This window comes from Brienomyrus brachyistius, chromosome 15 (assembly GCF_023856365.1).
Source record: "Brienomyrus brachyistius isolate T26 chromosome 15, BBRACH_0.4, whole genome shotgun sequence".
NCBI lineage: Eukaryota > Metazoa > Chordata > Actinopteri > Osteoglossiformes > Mormyridae > Brienomyrus > Brienomyrus brachyistius.
Window position 1 is genome coordinate 18,021,624 of NC_064547.1, and position 19,537 is coordinate 18,041,160.

General features: G+C 43.4%; 4 protein-coding genes across 6 annotated transcripts in view; 2 read left to right on the forward strand and 2 right to left on the reverse strand.

Annotated features, from left to right (window-relative positions):
• tmco1 (transmembrane and coiled-coil domains 1) overlaps nt 1-19,151 on the forward strand; it is a 153,132-nt gene extending 133,981 nt beyond the window's left edge. The window contains exons 2-8 of one of the 2 annotated variants that reach the window (XM_048976679.1): nt 13,671-13,823; nt 15,842-15,919; nt 16,005-16,064; nt 16,250-16,296; nt 17,689-17,756; nt 18,060-18,204; nt 18,591-19,151. In XM_048976679.1, the coding sequence (XP_048832636.1) occupies nt 13,754-13,823; nt 15,842-15,919; nt 16,005-16,064; nt 16,250-16,296; nt 17,689-17,756; nt 18,060-18,204; nt 18,591-18,689 (567 nt within the window). In that variant the 5' untranslated portion in view covers nt 13,671-13,753 and the 3' untranslated portion in view covers nt 18,690-19,151. Of the gene's footprint in view, nt 1-13,597; nt 13,824-15,841; nt 15,920-16,004; nt 16,065-16,249; nt 16,297-17,688; nt 17,757-18,059; nt 18,205-18,590 lie in introns of those variants that run through there. The other variant, XM_048976678.1, reaches the window with a different exon arrangement.
• Nucleotides 109-3,919, forward strand: cpt2 (carnitine palmitoyltransferase 2). Its single transcript, XM_048976659.1, has 6 exons — nt 109-284; nt 542-990; nt 1,381-1,461; nt 1,553-1,659; nt 1,793-3,097; nt 3,182-3,919. Exons 2-6 carry the CDS (start codon nt 809-811, stop codon nt 3,511-3,513), a joined length of 2,007 nt encoding a protein of 668 aa, XP_048832616.1. The 5' UTR covers nt 109-284; nt 542-808; the 3' UTR covers nt 3,514-3,919.
• On the reverse strand, nt 4,294-5,689 carry magoh (mago homolog, exon junction complex subunit). Its single transcript, XM_048976680.1, has 5 exons — nt 5,503-5,689; nt 5,157-5,215; nt 4,882-4,992; nt 4,597-4,679; nt 4,294-4,485 (listed from the first exon to the last, which is right to left on the reverse strand). The coding sequence occupies exons 1-5, from the start codon at nt 5,591-5,593 to the stop codon at nt 4,386-4,388; spliced, it is 444 nt and encodes a 147-aa protein (XP_048832637.1). The 5' UTR covers nt 5,594-5,689; the 3' UTR covers nt 4,294-4,385.
• LOC125708836 (uridine-cytidine kinase 2-A-like) lies at nt 6,456-13,543 on the reverse strand. 2 transcript variants are annotated; one of them, XR_007382548.1, is made up of 9 exons: nt 13,497-13,543; nt 12,930-13,110; nt 11,004-11,163; nt 10,474-10,570; nt 9,884-10,026; nt 9,646-9,743; nt 8,751-8,799; nt 7,818-8,031; nt 6,456-7,727 (listed from the first exon to the last, which is right to left on the reverse strand). XR_007382548.1 is itself a non-coding variant. In XM_048976675.1 (7 exons), exons 1-7 carry the CDS (start codon nt 13,032-13,034, stop codon nt 7,675-7,677), a joined length of 705 nt encoding a protein of 234 aa, XP_048832632.1. In that variant the 5' UTR covers nt 13,035-13,110; the 3' UTR covers nt 6,456-7,674. The 2 variants fall into 2 exon arrangements, 1 of the variants encoding a protein (XP_048832632.1); XM_048976675.1 differs by lacking the exons at nt 7,818-8,031; nt 13,497-13,543.
• Nucleotides 19,152-19,537: the final 386 nt, after the last annotated feature.

Here is a 19,537-nt window from a genome sequence, read left to right on the forward strand (position 1 = left end):
GGAGCCATTAGCCACTGTTCCCGCCTCCAAAGTGTCAAAATTCTTCCTGTCGAGCGAGCAAGTGCTGTGCAGATGCGAGGGCGTAGAGAGCATGGATTTTCTGCTCGCGAGCGCATACGCGCGCATGGTTTTTATGCGCACGACTTTTGGCACTAATTTAACGCCATATGAGATACCACTGGTTTTGCAGCACAGCCAAATCAAAAGTCGTATGCCGTGACTGGCACCCAGAGGCTACTGAACATAACTACAACTGGATGTCCGACTCTCACAGTTTCTGACAGGTAGGCATGCCACGTCTTAAAAGTAGTTCTAGTCAGACCGGACTCAGTTCTTTTAAAAACGTGGGGAAACTGGTTTAAAACTAGCTGTATTAATACATTCATTGGCAGTTGTGCTTCCAGCGAAACGAATTCATCACAAATATAATGTTAATATAATATTTTTAAAACTATATATAATTATGCGTTTTATACATTTTGCGTTTTCTTAAGTCTGATTCCAGAAAGTGATCATTGTTATATTTTTTTATTATTTGCAGTGCTTCCGACAGACTATTTTATCGTCGACGACTTTTATTTTGAAATGTAAATGTGGTTACCGGAAGTAGAGAGTGATTTCTGGCGAAGAGGAATGAACTGGTGTCAAGGAAGCTGTACATTGGAGCGAGTGTACTCGTCGCAGTTTAATACATTTAATAGTTAAATAGGCCAGTAAAGGAGTAGGTTGCTCCAGTTATACATTCGCCTCACCGGTCTTTTGATGCACTTCTAGCTGACGGGGCAGCTGGTCATTGCTGAAATTCACCATGGCCTCTCTCCTTTCCGTGCAATTGCCTAGAGCTGTTATACGATCGGGATGTTTTACTCCTTTGACCACTACTTTTGCGTCCCCTTTGCTGTGCAGCAGACGGAACTACTCGAAAAATGAATCGGAGTACCTGCACAAAAGCATAGTGCCGACGATGCACTATCAGAAGAGTTTGCCACGGTGAGTCACTGCTGTGCATGGGTCGTTTATGCTGGCCTGCTGGTAAACTGCAGTTTCTGACCATATAGCGACGGCTAAAATGAATTATTTTCGTAAAGACCAAATTCTTTTTACATATAATGTATTCCTGTTTTCTAATACTAAGTGTTGCCATGTTCAAATAACTATATATACACTATATATTCACTGTTCATCATGACCGTGGTTAATGTAGGGGAAGGGGCAAATAGAGATAACGACAAAGTTCACAGGGGCGTTTACATGTTACTGGTGGTGCAGGAAATTGGTCGTTTTCGTGTGTGAAACGATCCTGATAAAATAAATTACATGGCGTACATGGTGAATTCTAATTTGATTTAATTTCGTTTAAATGACTATATGTTTTTACAGGTTGCCTATTCCAAAGCTCGAAGACTCTATTAGGCGCTATTTGGCTGCCCAAAGGCCGCTTTTAAACGAAGAACAATACCGGTAAGAATGTATAAGTTCAGATGCGTTCCATTTGTCATGACTTGCCTATTATGTATTGTGTACATAATGTTAATAATTATTGGTTTCTTAGTAACACTGAGAAGGTGGCTCTGGACTTCCAGAAGAGCGTGGGGAAGGAGCTCCATGAGGAGTTAGTGGCTCTGGACAAGAAGAACAAGCTCACCAGTTATATCTCGGGTGAGGAATTTACACATAATATCAAATGCATCAGTTGAAACAAAGTCTTGGTCTGGATTTGTATTCTCTGGATGTGATATCTCCACCTCTGGTGATGCTCCCACTAAACTGAAGCTGGTTTTCTATTCCGTAGCTCCCTGGTTCGATATGTACCTCTCAGCACGGGACTCCATAGTGTTGAACTTCAACCCTTTCATATCTTTCACTGCGGACCCAAAGCCAGAGTACAATGACCAGCTGGTACGAGCGACCAACATGGTGTGTTCGTCCTTGCGTTTCATGAAGACCCTGCGCGCTGGGTGCTTGGAGCCTGAGGTGTTCCACCTGAACCCTGCTAAGAGTGACACAGAGACCTTCAGGAAGTTCATTCGCTGGGTTCCCCCCACGCTCTCCTGGTATGGGGCCTACATGGTGAATGCTTACCCCCTGGACATGTCCCAGTACTTCCGTCTGTTCAACTCCACACGCATTCCCAGACCCGGGCGTGACGAGCTCTTTACTGACCAGAAGGGGCGACACCTGCTGGTGATTCGAAAAGGCAACATGTATGTGTTCGACGTCGTCGACAGAGATGGGAACTTTGTGAGGCCAGCGGAGATTCATGCCCACCTCAGCTTCATCCTGTCTGACCCCACGCCACCACCGGTGTTTCCGCTAGGCTTCCTGACCAGTGAGAACAGGGATGTCTGGGCAGACCTGCGGGAGAAGCTGTTGGCTGCTGGGAATGCGGAGGTGCTCGGGCTGGTAGACAGCGCTGTCTTCTGCGTCTGTCTGGACGAGGAGAGCATGCGCGACCCGGTCCACATCTCCCACAACATGCTGTACGGCGATGGGGGCAACCGCTGGTTCGACAAGTCATTCAGCATCATATTGTCCAAAGACGGACACGCTGCCGTGAATTTCGAGCACTCGTGGGGTGATGGCGTAGCTGTTCTCCGCTTCCTCAACGAGGTCTTCAAGGACACGACCGAGAAGCCCCAGGTGAGCCCAGGGTCTCCGCCGGCCGCCGTGGACTCTGCCTCCGCAGTGACCCATCTCCAGTTCAAGCTGGACAGCGAGCTGGAGAGGGCTGTCGGCAAAGCCTGGAAAAAATACCAAGAGGCTGTTTCCAAGGTGACGATCGAGACCATGGAGTTCCGGAAGGGTGGCAAGGAGGCGCTGAAGAAGCAGAAACTGAGCCCAGATGCCATAGCACAGCTGGCCTTCCAGATGGGCTTCCTGCGGCAGTATGGCCAGACGGTGGCCACCTACGAGTCATGCAGCACGGCCGCGTTCCGGCACGGCCGCACCGAGACCATCCGTTCGGCCACCGTCCATACAAAGCGCTGTGCCCATGCCTTCGTCCGGGAGGGCAGCCGACACTCTCTGGACGAGCTACGTGGCTTGCTGGATGAGTGCTCCAAGTACCACGGACAGCTGACCAAGGAGGCAGCCATGGGTAAGTATGAGCAGGCAAGTAGCTGGTGACAGTCTCATAAGAACACATCTCACCAACAGGATCGTATTCTTTTCCTCTCCCCAGGGCAGGGATTTGACCGACACCTATTCGCCATGCGATATCTGGTGACCTCCAAGGGCCTACCCCAGCCTAGCCTGTTCCAGGACCCAGCTTACGCTGCCATCAACCATAACGTCCTCTCCACCAGCACCCTCACCAGCCCTGCTGTCACACTGGGCGGTTTCGCACCTGTGGTGCCCGACGGCTTTGGCGTGGGTTACGGCGTCCACGACGACTGGATCGGCTCCAACGTCTCCAGCTACCCAGCCCGGAACGTCGGAGAATTCCTGCAGTGTGTCCATAAGTCCTTGGAAGACATCTTTGGAGTGTTAGATGGCAAGCTTCCCCAAAGCTAGGTCACCTGCATCCCCACTGTTTCTGGGAAGCAAAATTAATGTGAAATCAAAATATTCAATTAAAGATATTCTATTATTCTGCTATTGTGTAGATAAGTGTTGACATCTCAGGACAAAGGAGGGTGAATCCTCTGGAGACTTTTTGAACACCTCCTTACCCAGTGTGAACTACAGTTTTTGTTGGGGTTTTTAAGAGCTTTTGTATAATTATCCACTCTACTTGAATAAGTTCCTGTAAACTTCCTGATGGTGATATGGATGTAAAATATTAATTTAAACAATTAACAAATTAAGTTTGTTTTATTAAAAATGAATCTCTTTTGGATGATCCAGTAATATTGACATGCCGTCACATTTATGTTGTATGTAAACATTTACCAAATATACCAAATATGTCTGGTTGAAATACAGATATACTGAAATCTTTTTTGGCTCATATATACAAAACCTCCAGTTTAACATGGCTAAAACCATAATATTTATCCTTAATTTTAGAGTACAGTTTTAATTCCAGGATATTTCACATAGTGCCTTTTTAAAATCAAATACCTCTCCAATTAAGGTATTTTAACATTAGTCATCATTGTTAGATGAAGAATTAACAAAATCCAACATTTGTTTTACATGTAATGCTTACATAATCTCTAAGACGTCTGAAACTGGTCAGCTGTCCCTCCCATAGATTCTTTTACAAATTAAAATTCACATTAGAACATAATGTCAATACACTGAATTCTGGGAATGAAGAAGTTGAGGGGTCAAAATAAGGGGAAAATCAGCACATCTTCAAGAGTTTATTAAAAGGCAAAAAAATTAAAAGCAATGTACAAAAGCAGAACACATTAATACAAAAATATCCACCACAAACAAGCTCAGATTGGCTTGATTTTGAAGTGTAATCCAATGAGGCTGAAGACCAGACATTTGAGATCTTGAACCAGGTAGTAGAAAACACGGAGGCCTTCTGGGTCCCTTAAAAATGAGGGGGGGGTGTCAAAAGCATTCAGCTTAATAAATTACATACCATTCAATTACTCTGAACAAGACAAACGGTATAACATCTCCCAGGAGGGATGTACTCACTTGGACTGGTTAACATCAATCAAAGACCCGATCTTGGAGGTGGTGAATGAAATATGTTCATCTCCTATGACAATCTCCAGTTCCTGCAAAATATGATAAATCGATTTTTTTTAATAGAATCTGAAAAATAGGCATCTAAGATACACATTACGAGTGAGCAATAGCCAAACGTAAATACTGCCGTTTGGCGGCACCTTATTCTTAACACGGTCAACTTACTTTGTGGGTACATCTAGCCCACGCATAACAAGCCTGGCATCCTCACCCAACAATGGGAATACAAACCTGTCTCCCCACTCTGTCAGGGGGCGGCCAGAGGGCATCATCCTCCTTGGTGATCTCGCTGTCGTCGATGATTCGCTTCAGTTCTTCCATTACACTCTTGTGCACGTAGGCCTGTGACATGCGCAGTATGTAACCTTAATGTACATTACAAACGGACCGCACACAAGTCGATCCTTCGCCATATACTATATAGTAAACCACACTGCGTACCGTAACCTTACACTTTTAGTAAGCTTAGCCGTCGTGGGGACACCAAATGTTCGTACATAACCTACCTCTTTTCGGATCATAACATCATTTTTGTAGTTGCTGTTGTTTGCATATCTCAGCTTTCCTACGAATACGAAAAACAGTACATATTTCCCAGATGAATAAAAAAAAGCTACACATGGAACGTGAATCACCAAACGGTGAAGTTTATAGTACGATAAATGATGAAATTGATATACATTTATCTAACTAAATTTATTTTTCTATCAATATCCTAAACCAATAATGCTAAAAACATTTAGCTAGACTGTATAAAAACGACCTGCTCTCGTAAACTAGGCCCGGAGCGTCGCAGATCTTCTTTCCGCGTTGCCGATCCTTGACTAATGAGGGCTTAATAACATCACTCACCGTCTGGACGAAATTCAAACTCCAGGAACTCGTGTCCAAATTTGCCTTTGTGGCCAACATAATACCGCAAGTAAAAATCACTTGTGGACATTTTCCCCAACCCTGATTTGGTAAGCGCTTGGAGGACGCGGTTCAGACAGACTCGAAGAGACCAGCCTGTGGCGCACAGCGCTGACGTAACACATGGTCGCAAAACAATTGCGTCATCCAGTGGGTAGCGAGTTGTATCTCAATGCGTTCATTTGGGACTGTCATGCTAAATCTCTTCTCTCGTCCAGATTCTTTCCCCTTGTGACGTATCGCTATATTTGGCATGACAGAGCCATACACATTCTTATAAAACTAAACAAAAATCTAGTATCAGAACATTCAGCAAGTTCACCAGGGTTGCCAACTCCCACACATCGGGTGTGACATGCTTTCACTCTCACGCTCACACAAGAAATGTTACAGTAAATCTATATTATTCCATTATAAACCTAAGCTTAGCTACCGACTGTAAAGTTTGGTGGAGGAGGGATGACGGTATGGGGTTGTTTTTCAGGGGTTGGGCCCCTTAGTTCGAGTGAAGGGAACTATTATTGCTTCAGCGCACCAAGACATTTTGGTCAATTACATGCTTCCAACTCTGTGGGAACAGTTTGTGGAAGGAAGGTCCTTTCCTGTTCCAACATGACTGTGCCCCAGTGCACAAAGCAAGGTCTATAAAAACATGGTTGTGTGAGACTGTGTGGATGAACTTGACTGGCCCTGACATAAACCCCTTCGAACACCTTTGAGATGAACTAGAACAGAATATGTGAGCCTGATCTCACAGATGCTCTTCTGGATGAATGGGCAAATTCCTGCAGGTGTAATGGCCAGGTGTCCCAAAACTTTTGTCTATATAGTGTCTCATACAATATGTGCACATTCATGATTTCAGATAATTGCCAAATATCATAAACAATCCATGGGTTGGACAAGTAAGGTTTATTATATCACAAGTCCACTCCTGGTTCAGAAACGAAGTATGCCATTTCTTGAAACAAGCAACATCATGCTTAAAGTAAAATGTAAAAATAATTATAAATTATTGCTCAATAAGTACATACAATACAGATTTTTAAGCTGAAAAACAAAAAATATAAAATACAATTAAATGATGAAAAATGCTGACCACAGATTGTCTTTGAATTTTCACTAATATATACAACTTTGGCAAATTTCTCCAAATATCATGGATATCATGTCCCAATACCAAATAGTACAAGCTGATACAAAAATAAGAAAACCAAGCCACTTGCAGATGTGTACATGAGCGCAGGCACACATGATATAAGGCTTCCTAGGCACTCAGTGAAAGGAGTCATTTTTATCTGCTGCCACTCCTAAAATGTCACATCGTTCCAGAAGTGAGTTTAAGCGGCAAAGGTTTGGTGACATCACATTTCCGAATACCATTTAGAGTAACACAACCACTCATGAAAAGGTGTCTTTCTTCATTCCATGGCCCTAATTCCCTTTTCTAGCACCACATGAACAAGCATGTGGAATAAAAGGGAGGGATTTGCTTCATACTGTTGCACGCAATCCGTGTTTCTCAGACGCTGCTGAATTTCAAGAACGACATGGAAGAGTAAAAGTAAAGTATTTGGTAAATCTAGGAGATTGAAGCCGTATTGGCACCAGTCGGACTGGATCATGGACAACATCATTACCACCAGCAACAACGAAAACATCCTTCCAATTTCTTTCCAGCAAACTGGCAATTGTGATATCAGATTTATTGCATTCCAATCATGTTTATTCCTGCTTCATGCCACAGTAAAAATGACCAATTATTGGCTAAAGGGAATAAGAAACTGGGTCCACATGAAAGGTCACCAAACCCATCCAGGACATTCTCCTGACTTTTCTCACGTCAGCAAACACCAGCAGGTGAAACACTAAATGTCCGGCCTTGAATTCTGACTGCTCCAGTGCACGAATCATATAGGCAAGCAAATATACAAAATAAAATTAAAAAAAAAACAGCAAGAAAAGCCAGGCAGAGATTGCACGTCTCCTGATCGATATCGTCTTATAACACAAAGCAGACGGAAAGAGGCAAGCGCCGGGTTCAATGCAGCCGACTGTCGGACTCTGAGATCTCGGGCTTCTTGGATGAGCTGTAGCCACTGCGCTTCTTCCTCAGTCAGCGTTTAAGATGTCCTGGATGTGCTGCACAATTAGGTTGATGGCCACTGCAAGGAGATGTGGACGAAAGGGTTAGCGACTCCCGCAGACATGTTCAAGTACGGCTCCGCATCTAGACATATCCTAGAAAATATTACCGAGGTATTTCTGGACTGAGGTGACGTTACTGCTTCAGCATACATGAGCTCCTCCATTTCACAATCACCAGTCGCCATCGCCCAGCCTCACAATGCCTCCCCAACTGCCATGGCCCTCTGACTAAATAAGGTCAGTCAGAGCTTTTCCCCTCACACACCGCAGCCATGTCGGGGGACCTGAGCACGGTCACGTAAAACACCAGCCAAACCCTGCCTGAACCACAAAGTCGAGAGTGGATTTTCCACATTTCAGAAACGAGAGGCCATAGTAGTACAGACTACAGATGCTCCTCCACTTACGATGGGATCACATTCTGATGGTCCCTCATAACATGAAAATATCTTATTTGACTTGATATGACAAGTAAACCACTGTCACTGAATAATTAAATAAACAATTACCAATTACCAGTAACTGAAAAGTGTGTAAATGAATACAAGTTAATCCTATTGTTAAATGTACAGTACTGTACAAAAAAAAATGGTCCAGTCCAGAGACTGGAAGCGTGGATGCTGCCGTTGCCCAGCATCAGTAAAAAGTATCGTGCGGCGTATCGTTAAACCCAGGAAGAGAGCAAAATTCAAAGTTTGATGATTACTGAATGTGCATCGCTTCCACCCCCAAAATATCACAAGCCGAACCCTCGCAAAAGCAGGAGCATCTGTTCTTCTCAGGATGATCCGATATGGATCTAGGACAGAGAAATTCACATTTCTGTTCCTTTGCTGGAATGATAACCGGGAAAGATACCTTTTGCAGGAATCATTCTAGCAGACACACGATATCACGATATAAATGCAGGTAATTATACTTCAACAGTAATCTTCAGAAGGTTTCTCCAGCAGCGTTAATGGATACCAGTTACAGACAGTTTTGTAAAGGTCAAACTTATATAACACAGAAATGTTAGAGAAAAAAAAAATTCACTTCACCAAGGTTATGTGCTCCACGTGGGATGATAATATCTGCAAACTTCTTTGTCTGGAGGGAAGGAAAACCATTTAAACTTCTTAATTTGACACTGATTCAGTTACAATCCCAGAACCACCATGCCTTAGACTCACTGCCCAAAGAGTGGGCTCCCTCCCAGTTGGCTAATATTATTCTCAGATAAAGTCTCAAGAGATGCGATTAATCGCAGTTGCAGTCATAACCTGCTATCCCTAAGCCTAGATTTGGGTCACTGAAACTAAGGAGGCAGAAGAGATTCCTTAAAATGAAAAAACAGACCAGTTAAAGGAGTGAGTATTTTTGGGATCAATTTAAGATGAATAAAAGATGGCTGGCACTGTGGTCCCACATCCCCCAGTGCTGCGAGATTTAAAACATTGGCATGTTCTTACGGGTTTCTGTTTTTGGCAAACCAGCACCCCAGAAGTTGCCGAGTGAAGGTGTCTGTGTGAGGGTAAGTGCCCTATGACCTATGCCCATATGAGAATAAACCAAAATATTAGAACGAGGAAGATGGATTCACATAAAAGTGACTCAAACTCCATTAAAATCCACATCCTTCAATGTGACTCCATACCTACTTAGTATGACACTAACAGCCAAATGGTTGTTGATGTTGTCTTCTTGGGATAATTTTACCATCCTTAACTTCTTCCTTTTGCACGGGCTAAAGTTTCAGCAGAGCTAATTCAGCTATTAAAGCTGTAAAAAATCTCAGGTTTCCAGGCTAAATATTAACATGCAGCTGGGCAGAGGTGAACACAAAATAGTACTATCAGCACAAAGATCTCTCGCCTCACAGGGTACACCATCTTTTAATCTAGGTGACCCCCATACATGGATTCCTGCTCTGGGGAAAGAATCAGCCCCGCTTACCGGGAGGCAAAACTCTTCAAAGGCGGGCTTGACGAAGGTGATGTACTGCGTTAACACCTGCTCCAGGTCCCGACCCCTCTCACTGATGTCCCGCAACACTGAGGGACGCAGGAGGACACAACCATTAAACTCCCAGTGACCGGGTATCCACATTAACAGAGGCTTAAAGTAAAAGATGATGCCAGATTCCAACGGAAGCTGGACTCACAGGCTCCCATCCGGAACCGAGCCAACGAACCTCTACGGGAGAGACGAGTGTCAGCATCCGTGTCCACAAAGAGCTTCATCTGAAATAAGTCCCGAATGTCCTTGGAGTAGAAGGTCAGGATCCCCTCGAAGAGCACCACATCCGCCGGGTAAATCGTCACACACTCGTCCTTCCTGAAGACAAGTCACACAGGCACTTTTCAAGCATCAGCTAAACAACTTAAGACCACATACTGTTCCAAATTAACACACTGATCTATATTGCCCTACTTAAAATCCATTTTATTAAAATTAATTCTAAATTCACTTTTGACAATGTAAGCATGCACAGACATTCACTAAAATCATAAAGACTACATTGAGGAAATTTTAAGCACTTCAATTTATCCTATACACCAGTTTGGGCTAACAATTTACAGGAGTGGAGGTATACAGAACAGCTGCAGAAAGCAAAGTACTACATCTAGATGGATGTTACAAACCCTTGTGGGGAAATTAAAGGAAGTTTGTTTAACCATGTGATTCACACACACAGACAAACACGAGGCACAAGAGTCCTGACTCTGCACAAACAGCAAGGACACAAGCGTGACTGAAGGACACCCCATCGATCGTTCTGACCTGGAATGGGTGACAAAGTCATACACTGGGATCTGCACTTCATTCCCTTGCAGGATTTCCTGTAGGGTCTCCTTGATAAGCTCATTGTCAAATGCGTCTAAACGAGGAGAACACGAGACCTGTTCAATGAATGCTTTTCTCCAACGACCTGCACACATGATGTGATCCATCGACAATCAGCCAATATTGGTCATTCCAGTCTTGAATGTGTTCCCTTAATTAACCTGCATTCAATTACATTGCTTATTTAAAATGTCAGAAATACATAACAGGCCTGTGAACTCACACCTCCAGGTTTGTGTGGCTGACATCTGCCCATGAGCTGAATGTATTTCGAGATGTTTTGTATGTTCTATTTGTGCGAGACACCATCCCACAGACCAATGACATGTGGTCGAGGTCTATTTTGGATCTCTTGTGTATCTTGAGATGAAGCAACGTCTCTTCAGAATGTCCCCAGCCTTGCATCATACACTTCCTGGGAACCCAACGAAGGATGGATGGTGCTGAACCCAGGACTTCCGGCTTACCTGGATGGTCAAAGTTGAACTGACCCTTCAGTGCCCTGGCCTTCTGCTCTGGGGTCAGCACCCTGTAGAAGCTGTCCTGACTGAGGATGGCCACCTGTCTCTGATCGTGGTCAATCTTGTTCTGGCCCAGCAGCTCCATAATCTTGCCGCAGACTGATGACTGCCCAGAAGATTGTGGGTGTGAGGAGAGGGGGGGGGTTCAGTAGCTAATCATGAGATAAAACAGGGCTCCCCAACTCCAATCCCGGAGGGCCAAAATCTGACATAGTTTGCAGATTTTCCTGCTCAAACACACATACTAAACCTGGAAATTAGCTGAAAGGTGTGTTTGAGCAGGGAAACAGAGCATAGAGCCTATACTGAAATAACATCCATTTTCTGAAACCGATTATCCAGTCCAGGATCACGGGGATCTGAAGCCTATGCTGGAGGCTACATAAGCAGGTATGGTGTGTTCTGCCTTGCACACTAACTCACTATAGCTGTGTCCAAAACTCTTACAGCAGGAACACACAGACCAGCTTACTTCCAAAAACATGTGCACTGTACCAGAGTGAAGTCAACATTATTTAGACATTGATGCCAGGTAAGTGGCAGGATAAATAACATGACCAGACATACAAAGGCAGCTTTGCGCATCCGAGTTGAAGGAAATAAGTCAGCCGTTTTCACTCAAGCACCAAATCCGGAACCCTATATAGTGTTCCGAAATTAAAATCTTGTTAGAGCTTTTACAGATCCAGCTACATGTCTAAAAACGTCAGAAAACATTCCAGGACGTTCAAAAATACTCAAAACGACTTATCTGCAAATATTGAAGGAAAATCCAGTATTCTGTCGAGCTGAGCTACTTTAGTTAGGTAGTGCAAATCAATAGCAACCTAAAACCCTTACCCTAAACCAAACCCCTAAAACTTAACCCTAAACCCAATCTCAAAACGGTGGAACTGCACATGCGCAGAAAGGCTCGATAGCACATCTAGACAGGTAGCTGAACTCGTCAGAACACCGGAACTATGGTATTAAATATTTTAAAACTCTTTTAAAAAGATGACTAAACGCATTCTAAGCAGGCGTGGATGACTAAGTAGCACACCTCTGCTGGATGAAAGACATCGTACCGCCTCCACTCCGGAGGCTGTGCGCCGCATCCTGCGCCCGGCTGTCTGGCGTTTCTTTCCCATGCGCTAAAAGCCCAGAACAGCCCCTGACCAGGGAAATCTGACCACTCATCAAAGCCAGTACGGCCACTTCTTACATCTCTATCAGCCCGCTATTTTTACCGATATGCTTTCCCCACCAGCCTGCTGATTTTGAACCAGTGTCGAATCAAACAAATATCCACTAATGAATAGCTTAAACGGAAAGCTCGGATTAGATGTCCGGCGTCACACTTTGACACAGAAAGTTCTCGAATACTTATTCACGGTTCAGTTTCCCGAAATTAATCTTTACAAAAGACGACGTGGCAAAAGCATAATTTTAATGCAGTTCAATCCCCAGATGCAAAGTGCCGACGCCAGATTTTTTTTGTGACGTGCCTCCCTATGAAAATTAAATCGAGCATAAAACAATAGTACAGCAGTATTAGACACAATTAAGACACTTCATTGATTTGGTTCCTGTTTACATTTCAATTTATGGAGGTGATGCAAGACATTATAGTCTTAAAATAGTAGTTGGAAACATAGCTCTCAGCTCGTTCAGAGAATTATTAAAAACGCTACTCGAAAATAATGTTACGTTTATATTTCTTGTGATATGGGTATATCTTAAAAGCACCGGTCATGAAGAATGAAGCAGCAAACGAGCCACGCGGTCAGGGAGAGTCATCTTCAATGGGGTGATTTTCTCCCAAGAAAAATCCCAAACAAACACCGTCTATATTCAATAAATCGCTAACAAGGTCCGAAAGAGGATGCCGACCTTGCCGCTGGCTGTGCCTCCGGCCACCCCGATGAGAAAAGGCTGCCGGTTCACACACTGACCGCACGGCGGATCCTCCAGGCGCGCCTCCGTATCGCCTGCCATGCCGATCGCTGTGATTTTACCCCACCTCTCTTCACTGCTGCCGTTTTCGACATGCGGATGAACTTCCTGTCGTCACCTAAGTACAGCACGTTCCATTTTAAAAATATGGTATAACTGAAACGAAGCTGCAACTTCACCATCTAATCAAATCAAAAATCAGAAAGACTCACTTCATTTGAGCCCTTTTTGTGCTCAATGTCTATACTTACAAATGAAACGTTACCCAATTGTGCATACAAACGTGATGAGGAAACGCGATATTTCTCCTATTTTATATACGACTTTTATGAAGTCCATAAAATAATAATTATCATCAATAATTATCCGACTACAATTATCCGTAACATAAAACATGTTCTGAATTAGTGAGTGATTAATGACAAATCATAACGATTTAGGATGCTTAAACTGTAATGTTTGGGTACCGACGGGCTATTCCATGGTTAAATAAACTTTGATTACATTTTTTTTCAACTTGTAAACTGCCCCTTCTGACAAGCCGGGGCAGAGGCCTAGGTTGCGGTCGGAGGACTTTGCATCCCACAATCCACCGGGCTCATCGGCTCGATCATGTGACCAAGACTTACTCGTGTCCTTTGAACCGTTTGTGGTGACAGTGAGGATAGGTGCTGGTCGGTAGTTTTTTTATTTTATTTATTTAGTTTGATTTCATTTTTAATATTATTGTCTCCCTCCCAGGAGCTATAAAGATCCAGAAAATGAGCACTATGTTCGCAGACACCATCCTGATCGTCTTCATATCCGTGTGCACGGCTCTGCTAGCCGAAGGTAGGCTAACGGGTGTGTTATCTGGCAGAGAGCCGCACCGGCGTCGGTCAGCGGGGCACGGCGGGGTTGAATATGGAATACAAGATTTGTGTAGTGTCTTATCCTTTAAACGTATCCTGTCAAATGTAACATTTAATCCGTGTTAAGCCATCGCTGCTGTTTAGGACACCTGGGTATTGGGTAACGTAACAATTGGGTAACGTATGTAGGTATCCGCCTCCATGCAAGTGTCTTATAGATAAGTAATTTTCTCTCAATGACAAATAGACTCATCAAAGCTTATGATAAACCCCCAAAACGAGCCACCGAGATGCAACAGTGAAACTACAATTAGCGCTTTGACGCAATAATGTAACGATGTGAAAATGCGTTCTGTGAATTGATTGAATATTTCTGTACATTACTGTATTAGCATTTTTGAATTATACACTAAGTAATTTAATTTGTACAGTACTGCACCTTTAAAAGCGTTTGAAACAGCTGTGCTGTTTTGAAATTGTCGATTAAATTCTGTAAATAGCGATGCTGTCCGTTTTATTATCTTGTATTTATGTAATAGATATACAAATGTCAATTAAATGGAAATCTGCCTGAGACAAAGAACATCTGTCACCCACATAGATATAATCACTATTTGCAGCTTCCACTGCATCTGTATTCAGTCCACATTTACGTTTTACAAGGTAGTATTTAGAATGGTTACTTAAAAAAAGATACTTATGGGATACATCTGCTCCGATATGAAAATAATTAAAAAACATATTTCAAAAGACATGCTTTTTTTTTTTTTTTTAAACCAATCACTTGCGCGTATTTCCATTTGCCCAATAGAGGGCAGTGGTAAGCTGTAGATCAGCACGCGCAACCATGACCGACTGGTGCTTTCGCGTCATGGTAATATAAGCACAATTAGTGCAACTTTCAAAAAAAAAAAATACAAATTATTTACTGCTGAATACGTTTGAATAATTGTTTAAACACAGACTAGATCAGTGCACCTCTAATTATAATCTATAATAGTAATTTTGAAAACAATGTTGCTGCAGTTTGCAACTCAAGCATGTAAATTTCGATACAATATGTATGAGTAAAATAAAGAAAATTTAATTCTGTCCTTTTTTTCTCTGACAAAAAGAACTGTTTGAAGTACCAGACCGATAAGCAGTATCGGTAAGAGTTTTAATACCGATGTAATCTTAACAGTAACCCATCCCTAGAATTGGCTACCTATTAGTTTTATAAAGCGCTTTGGGTGTCTTTAAAAGTGAAATATAAATATAGCATTCATTCATACATGCTGGGTGTGTCTGTGTGTGTATATATAATTTTTCACGCTTAAAAATGGTGTTCCAGGTTAAGATGATGGTATGTAGCTGCAGATACAGCCCACAGTTGGCGCTGTCCCTCCAAAAATGTTTAACATTTTACCTACTCTGGCCATCGGCCAGAGCAGCGGCTGGGCTTTCAGGCGCGATAATGCTGCTATGATATACCGTTGCACTTCGCTCAGCGTAAAACCACCTTTTTGTTTTGTGGTAACATGCTGTAATAGCGCAAACCGCTACCCGCTGCTTTCTGTGTGTCTAGTTTGAATGTTCACCCTGGCGTACGTGGTTTTCCTGCGGATCCTCCGGTTTTATTCCATTGTACAAAACCATGCAACTTAGGTGAATCGGCGTGCCTAAATTAACCAAATGTGTGACTGAATGTGCACCCTGCATTGGTTGTTTGATTCACGCTTATTGTATTGTGTTGTATTACCAAAATAATTAATTGGTATATTAACCGATCATTGATATAAGCAATAGTGAACGTTCTAGTGTATTTTGGGTAATTTCACCTATTTTTTTTTGTTTTATAAATAGCATAATGTTACTCGTGAAAATTGAATATGCCGCATATGAGCTGGCCAACAAAAAATTAAATAATGGCGGCTCTCCTGAATGCAGTACAGTCTTGTAATCGGCTTTTTTTATTATTATTAACTGGCCTTTTACCTTCCCCTCTTTCTCCGTTAGGTATCACATGGGTGCTTGTCTACAGAACGGATAAGTACAAAAGACTAAAGGCAGAGGTGGAGAAGCAGAGTAAAAAGTGTGCGTGTACCTTTTTATTTTTACACTGTGCTACTCGAAGGAATGGTATGTCCTGTTAACGGATGGCTTGCAAATACCTTTTCAGTGGAGAAAAAAAAGGAGACGATCACAGAGTCTGCTGGACGTCAGCAGAAGAAGAAAATCGGTAGGTTTCCCTCTGCCTATCCAGGGTTGCTGGGATGAGTGAAAGGTGGCTGAAATTGGCAGACCTGCAGTAAGACAGACTGCATGTAAATCAGCAGCTGGCCACAGTGATGAGGCTGACGGACTGTGCTGTTCGCAGAGTATAATAGACGTCGATGTCCTTTTCTGCATTGTTTTCTTTCACAGAGAGACAGGAGGAAAAGCTAAAGAACAACAACAGGGATTTATCCATGGTAAGGACAGTTTTCCCCTATATATATATGTATATAATGTGTGTGTTTGTGTGTATATACATAAAGGAATACATGTACACTGCTCCAAAAAATTTAAGGAACACTTTTTGAAAACGCATCAGATCTCAATGGGACGAAACATCATGCTGGATATCTATACTGATATGAACTGGGTAATGTGTGAGGAAGGAGAGGAGGCCACATCGTTTGATGGAAATGAAACTTATCGACCTACAAAGGACTGAATTGAAAGACACCCCGAAAATCAAAGTGGAATAATGATGAGGCAGGCTGGTCCATTTTGCCAAAATTTAATCGCAGCAACTCAAAATCGTACTCGGTAGTTTGTATGGCCCCCACGTGCTCCTATGCGTGCCTGACGACGGCGGGGCTGCTCCTAATGAGACGACGGATGGTTTCCTGGAGGATCTCCTTCCAGATCTGGACCAGGGCGTCACTGAGCTCCAGGACAGTCTGAGATGCAACCTGGCAGCGTTGGATGGACCAAACCATAATTTCCCAGAGATGTTCTACTGGATTTAGGCGAGTGTGGGGGCCAGTGAATGGGGTCAGTTCCTTCATCCTCCAGAAGCTGCCTGCATGTTCTCCCCACATGAGGCTGGACATTGTCATGCACCAGGAGGAACCCAGGACCCACTGTACCATCATGAAGTCTGTCTCTGACCAAACAATCAGAAACATTCACACCAGTGGCCTGCTGGAGGTCATTCTGTAGGCTCTGGCAGTGCTCATCCTATTCCTCCTTGCACAAAGACACCGGTCCTGCTGATTGGTTAAGGACCTTCTACGGTCCATCTTCCCTTAGAGTAACTGTCTGTCTCCTGGAATCTCCTCCATGCCCTTCAGACTGTGCTGGGAGACACAGTAAACCTTCTGGCACGTATTGATGTGCCACCCTGGAGGAGTTGGACTACCTGTGCAACCTCTGTAGGGTCCAGGTATCGCCTCATGCTACCAGTAGTGACACTGACCGTCGCCAAATGCAAAACTAGTGAAAAACGGTTAGAGAAGGTGAGGAGGGGGAAAATGCCAGTGGCCTCCACCTGTTAAACCATTCCTGTTTTGGGGGTCGTCTCATTGTTGCCCCTCTAGTTCACCTGTTGTTACTTTCATTAACACCAAAGCAGCTGAAACTGATTAACAACCCCCTCGGCTATTAATATTCCAGAAGTTTGATTTGATGTTATAATAAAAAATGTATAATTATTTTTTTGAGCAGTGTATAATATATATAGGTGTTATCTAATTCACCACTTGATTTTTAATATATAAGTACATCACTTATACCCAACTGTTAGATGCATGGTGTGACCTGTATCTGTCATGGCCTGTAGATACATGGTACTAACCTTGATCCACTTTGAACCAAAGGTACGTATGAAGTCCATGTTCGCCATCGGCTTCTGCTTTACAGCCCTGATGGGGATGTTCAACTCCATGTGAGTCTCATTTTACTCACTCATGTCTGGTAATTTGCATTTGTGCCTCAGTCTGTATTGCTGATCTGTGTTAATTTTGTGTTTGACGGAAGGACATGTAGAATAAGGTTTTCATTGCATAGTGGGTTATAAAGTGTTATAAACAGAGCTACACTATGTAAGATCTATGTGAGTCTATGAGAAACACTGGAGGCTTCTTTGTACATTAATTGCCGAGCCTCTGTGCCGGAGCGCTGAGGATATTGCTGTTTCCCTGAGGGGACGCTGATGGGTGAATGTATGTTTGTTTCCATTTTCTTTCAGCTTTGATGGGAGGGTTGTGGCCAAGCTTCCATTCGTCCCCTTGTCATACATCCAGGGCCTGTCTCACCGCAACCTGCTAGGCGAGGACTATACAGACTGTTCTTTCATATTCCTGTATATCCTGTGCACCATGTCCATCAGACAGGTACAGCCGGCAAACACAGCCCCCCAGTTCGTCTCTTGGTAGTTGGAAATGATTAGTGATGCACAGAAATCTTTTTTTTTTTTTTTTACCTCAAAACTGAAACCAATTTTTTTTTTCAGCCGAAAGCCAAAACCAGGGTCAGGGTCATTATTTTGGTTCTTTTGATGTATATTTGGGGGGTGGTGTGTGACTCAGTGGGCTAAGCCTCTTTGCCTGTGGGAAGGGTGCAAGTCCACAATTTTGCTCTCTACCTGATCCTGGGAGGATGCAAAAATGTGGATTGTCTGTGGGTCTCTGAGGACAGGTTTGAGAAACACTGTGCTTATATCATGTTAATATATCATTCATCTCTACAAATAGTTTTTCCTTCCCCCTCCCCATTCCAGAATATCCAGAAGATGCTGGGTCTGGCCCCATCTCGCGCAGCCACCAAACAGGCGGGCGGCTTCCTCGGCCCACCGCCCCAAGCTGCTAAGTTTTCCTAAAGGCCTTTGGCAGCTTTTGGTCTCGTCGGCATGACGACGTCTGATGAAGCTCAGAATGCCCGTTCACCCTTCCGGAATGTCCTTACTGGAGGTGCAGCATTTACGATCACAAGCCACACCAGCTGTGGGCGTTTCTAGTTTTCATTTGTGTAACTTATTTACAAGTGCTCTTGCCTCTCGTATCAAGGTGGACTCATTTTTGTGTAATCATTGGACATACTTTCTCAGAGGATGGAGATTGGGATAGACAGCTCTCTGGAGCCAACATCTACTTATACAAACCAGTGCTGTAATTAGGTTAAAAGCACGTCATTTGCTGGTAGATTTTTGCAGGCTGAGTCTCATCTGCGTTGTCTGGAGAAAAGCCTAAGTATTTGTTGTGTGTTTTTTAATCTTCTGGAATTCTTCAGTCACATGGTAGCGCAGAAAGAAATGAGAGCAATAATAAAAACAATCAGATCATTTTCTCGGTGTCACTGTAAAGCGGAAAGTAACATGGGTACCATGAGTTCGCGTACCTGGTTATCAACTCCTCCCAGGTGAGACGTCTGCTTTTCAGCTGGTGATTGAGCAGTCTGGAGAGCCTCAGCGTTTATCCTTTCTGCATTTCCTGCTCTGTTGTGCTTAGTTCTAGTCAGACAAAAGGAGCATTATTTAAGTTTCTCAGTGTAAAATGCTGATAAGACAACTGCAGCAAACGAGACCATACAACCACGGGAGGGGAAACACATTTGCTAAAGATACGTAGCTTGAAACATGGGCACGACTATCGGAATAAATCACATCCTTGGAAATATAGGCGATGAACTGAATATTTACTTAGTGTCGACAGTTTTTCCCCAAATGTC

Excerpts from the sequence above, each read along its gene's own strand:
- cpt2 (XM_048976659.1), top strand. The coding sequence starts at position 809 with ATGGCCTCTCTCCTTTCCGTGCAATTGCCTAGAGCTGTTATACGATCG. Across the intron at positions 991-1,380 it reads TATCAGAAGAGTTTGCCACG|GTTGCCTATTCCAAAGCTCG; the intron begins GTGAGTCACTGC and ends ATGTTTTTACAG. Across the intron at positions 1,462-1,552 it reads TTAAACGAAGAACAATACCG|TAACACTGAGAAGGTGGCTC; the intron begins GTAAGAATGTAT and ends TTGGTTTCTTAG.
- magoh (XM_048976680.1), bottom strand. The coding sequence starts at position 5,593 with ATGTCCACAAGTGATTTTTACTTGCGGTATTATGTTGGCCACAAAGGC. Across the intron at positions 4,993-5,156 it reads ATGTTATGATCCGAAAAGAG|GCCTACGTGCACAAGAGTGT; the intron begins GTAGGTTATGTA and ends CGCATGTCACAG. Across the intron at positions 4,486-4,596 it reads ATTGATGTTAACCAGTCCAA|GGACCCAGAAGGCCTCCGTG; the intron begins GTGAGTACATCC and ends CTCATTTTTAAG.
- LOC125708836 (XM_048976675.1), bottom strand. The coding sequence starts at position 13,034 with ATGGCAGGCGATACGGAGGCGCGCCTGGAGGATCCGCCGTGCGGTCAG. Across the intron at positions 10,571-11,003 it reads GTTCAACTTTGACCATCCAG|ACGCATTTGACAATGAGCTT; the intron begins GTAAGCCGGAAG and ends CTCCTCGTTTAG. Across the intron at positions 10,027-10,473 it reads GACTTTGTCACCCATTCCAG|GAAGGACGAGTGTGTGACGA; the intron begins GTCAGAACGATC and ends ACTTGTCTTCAG.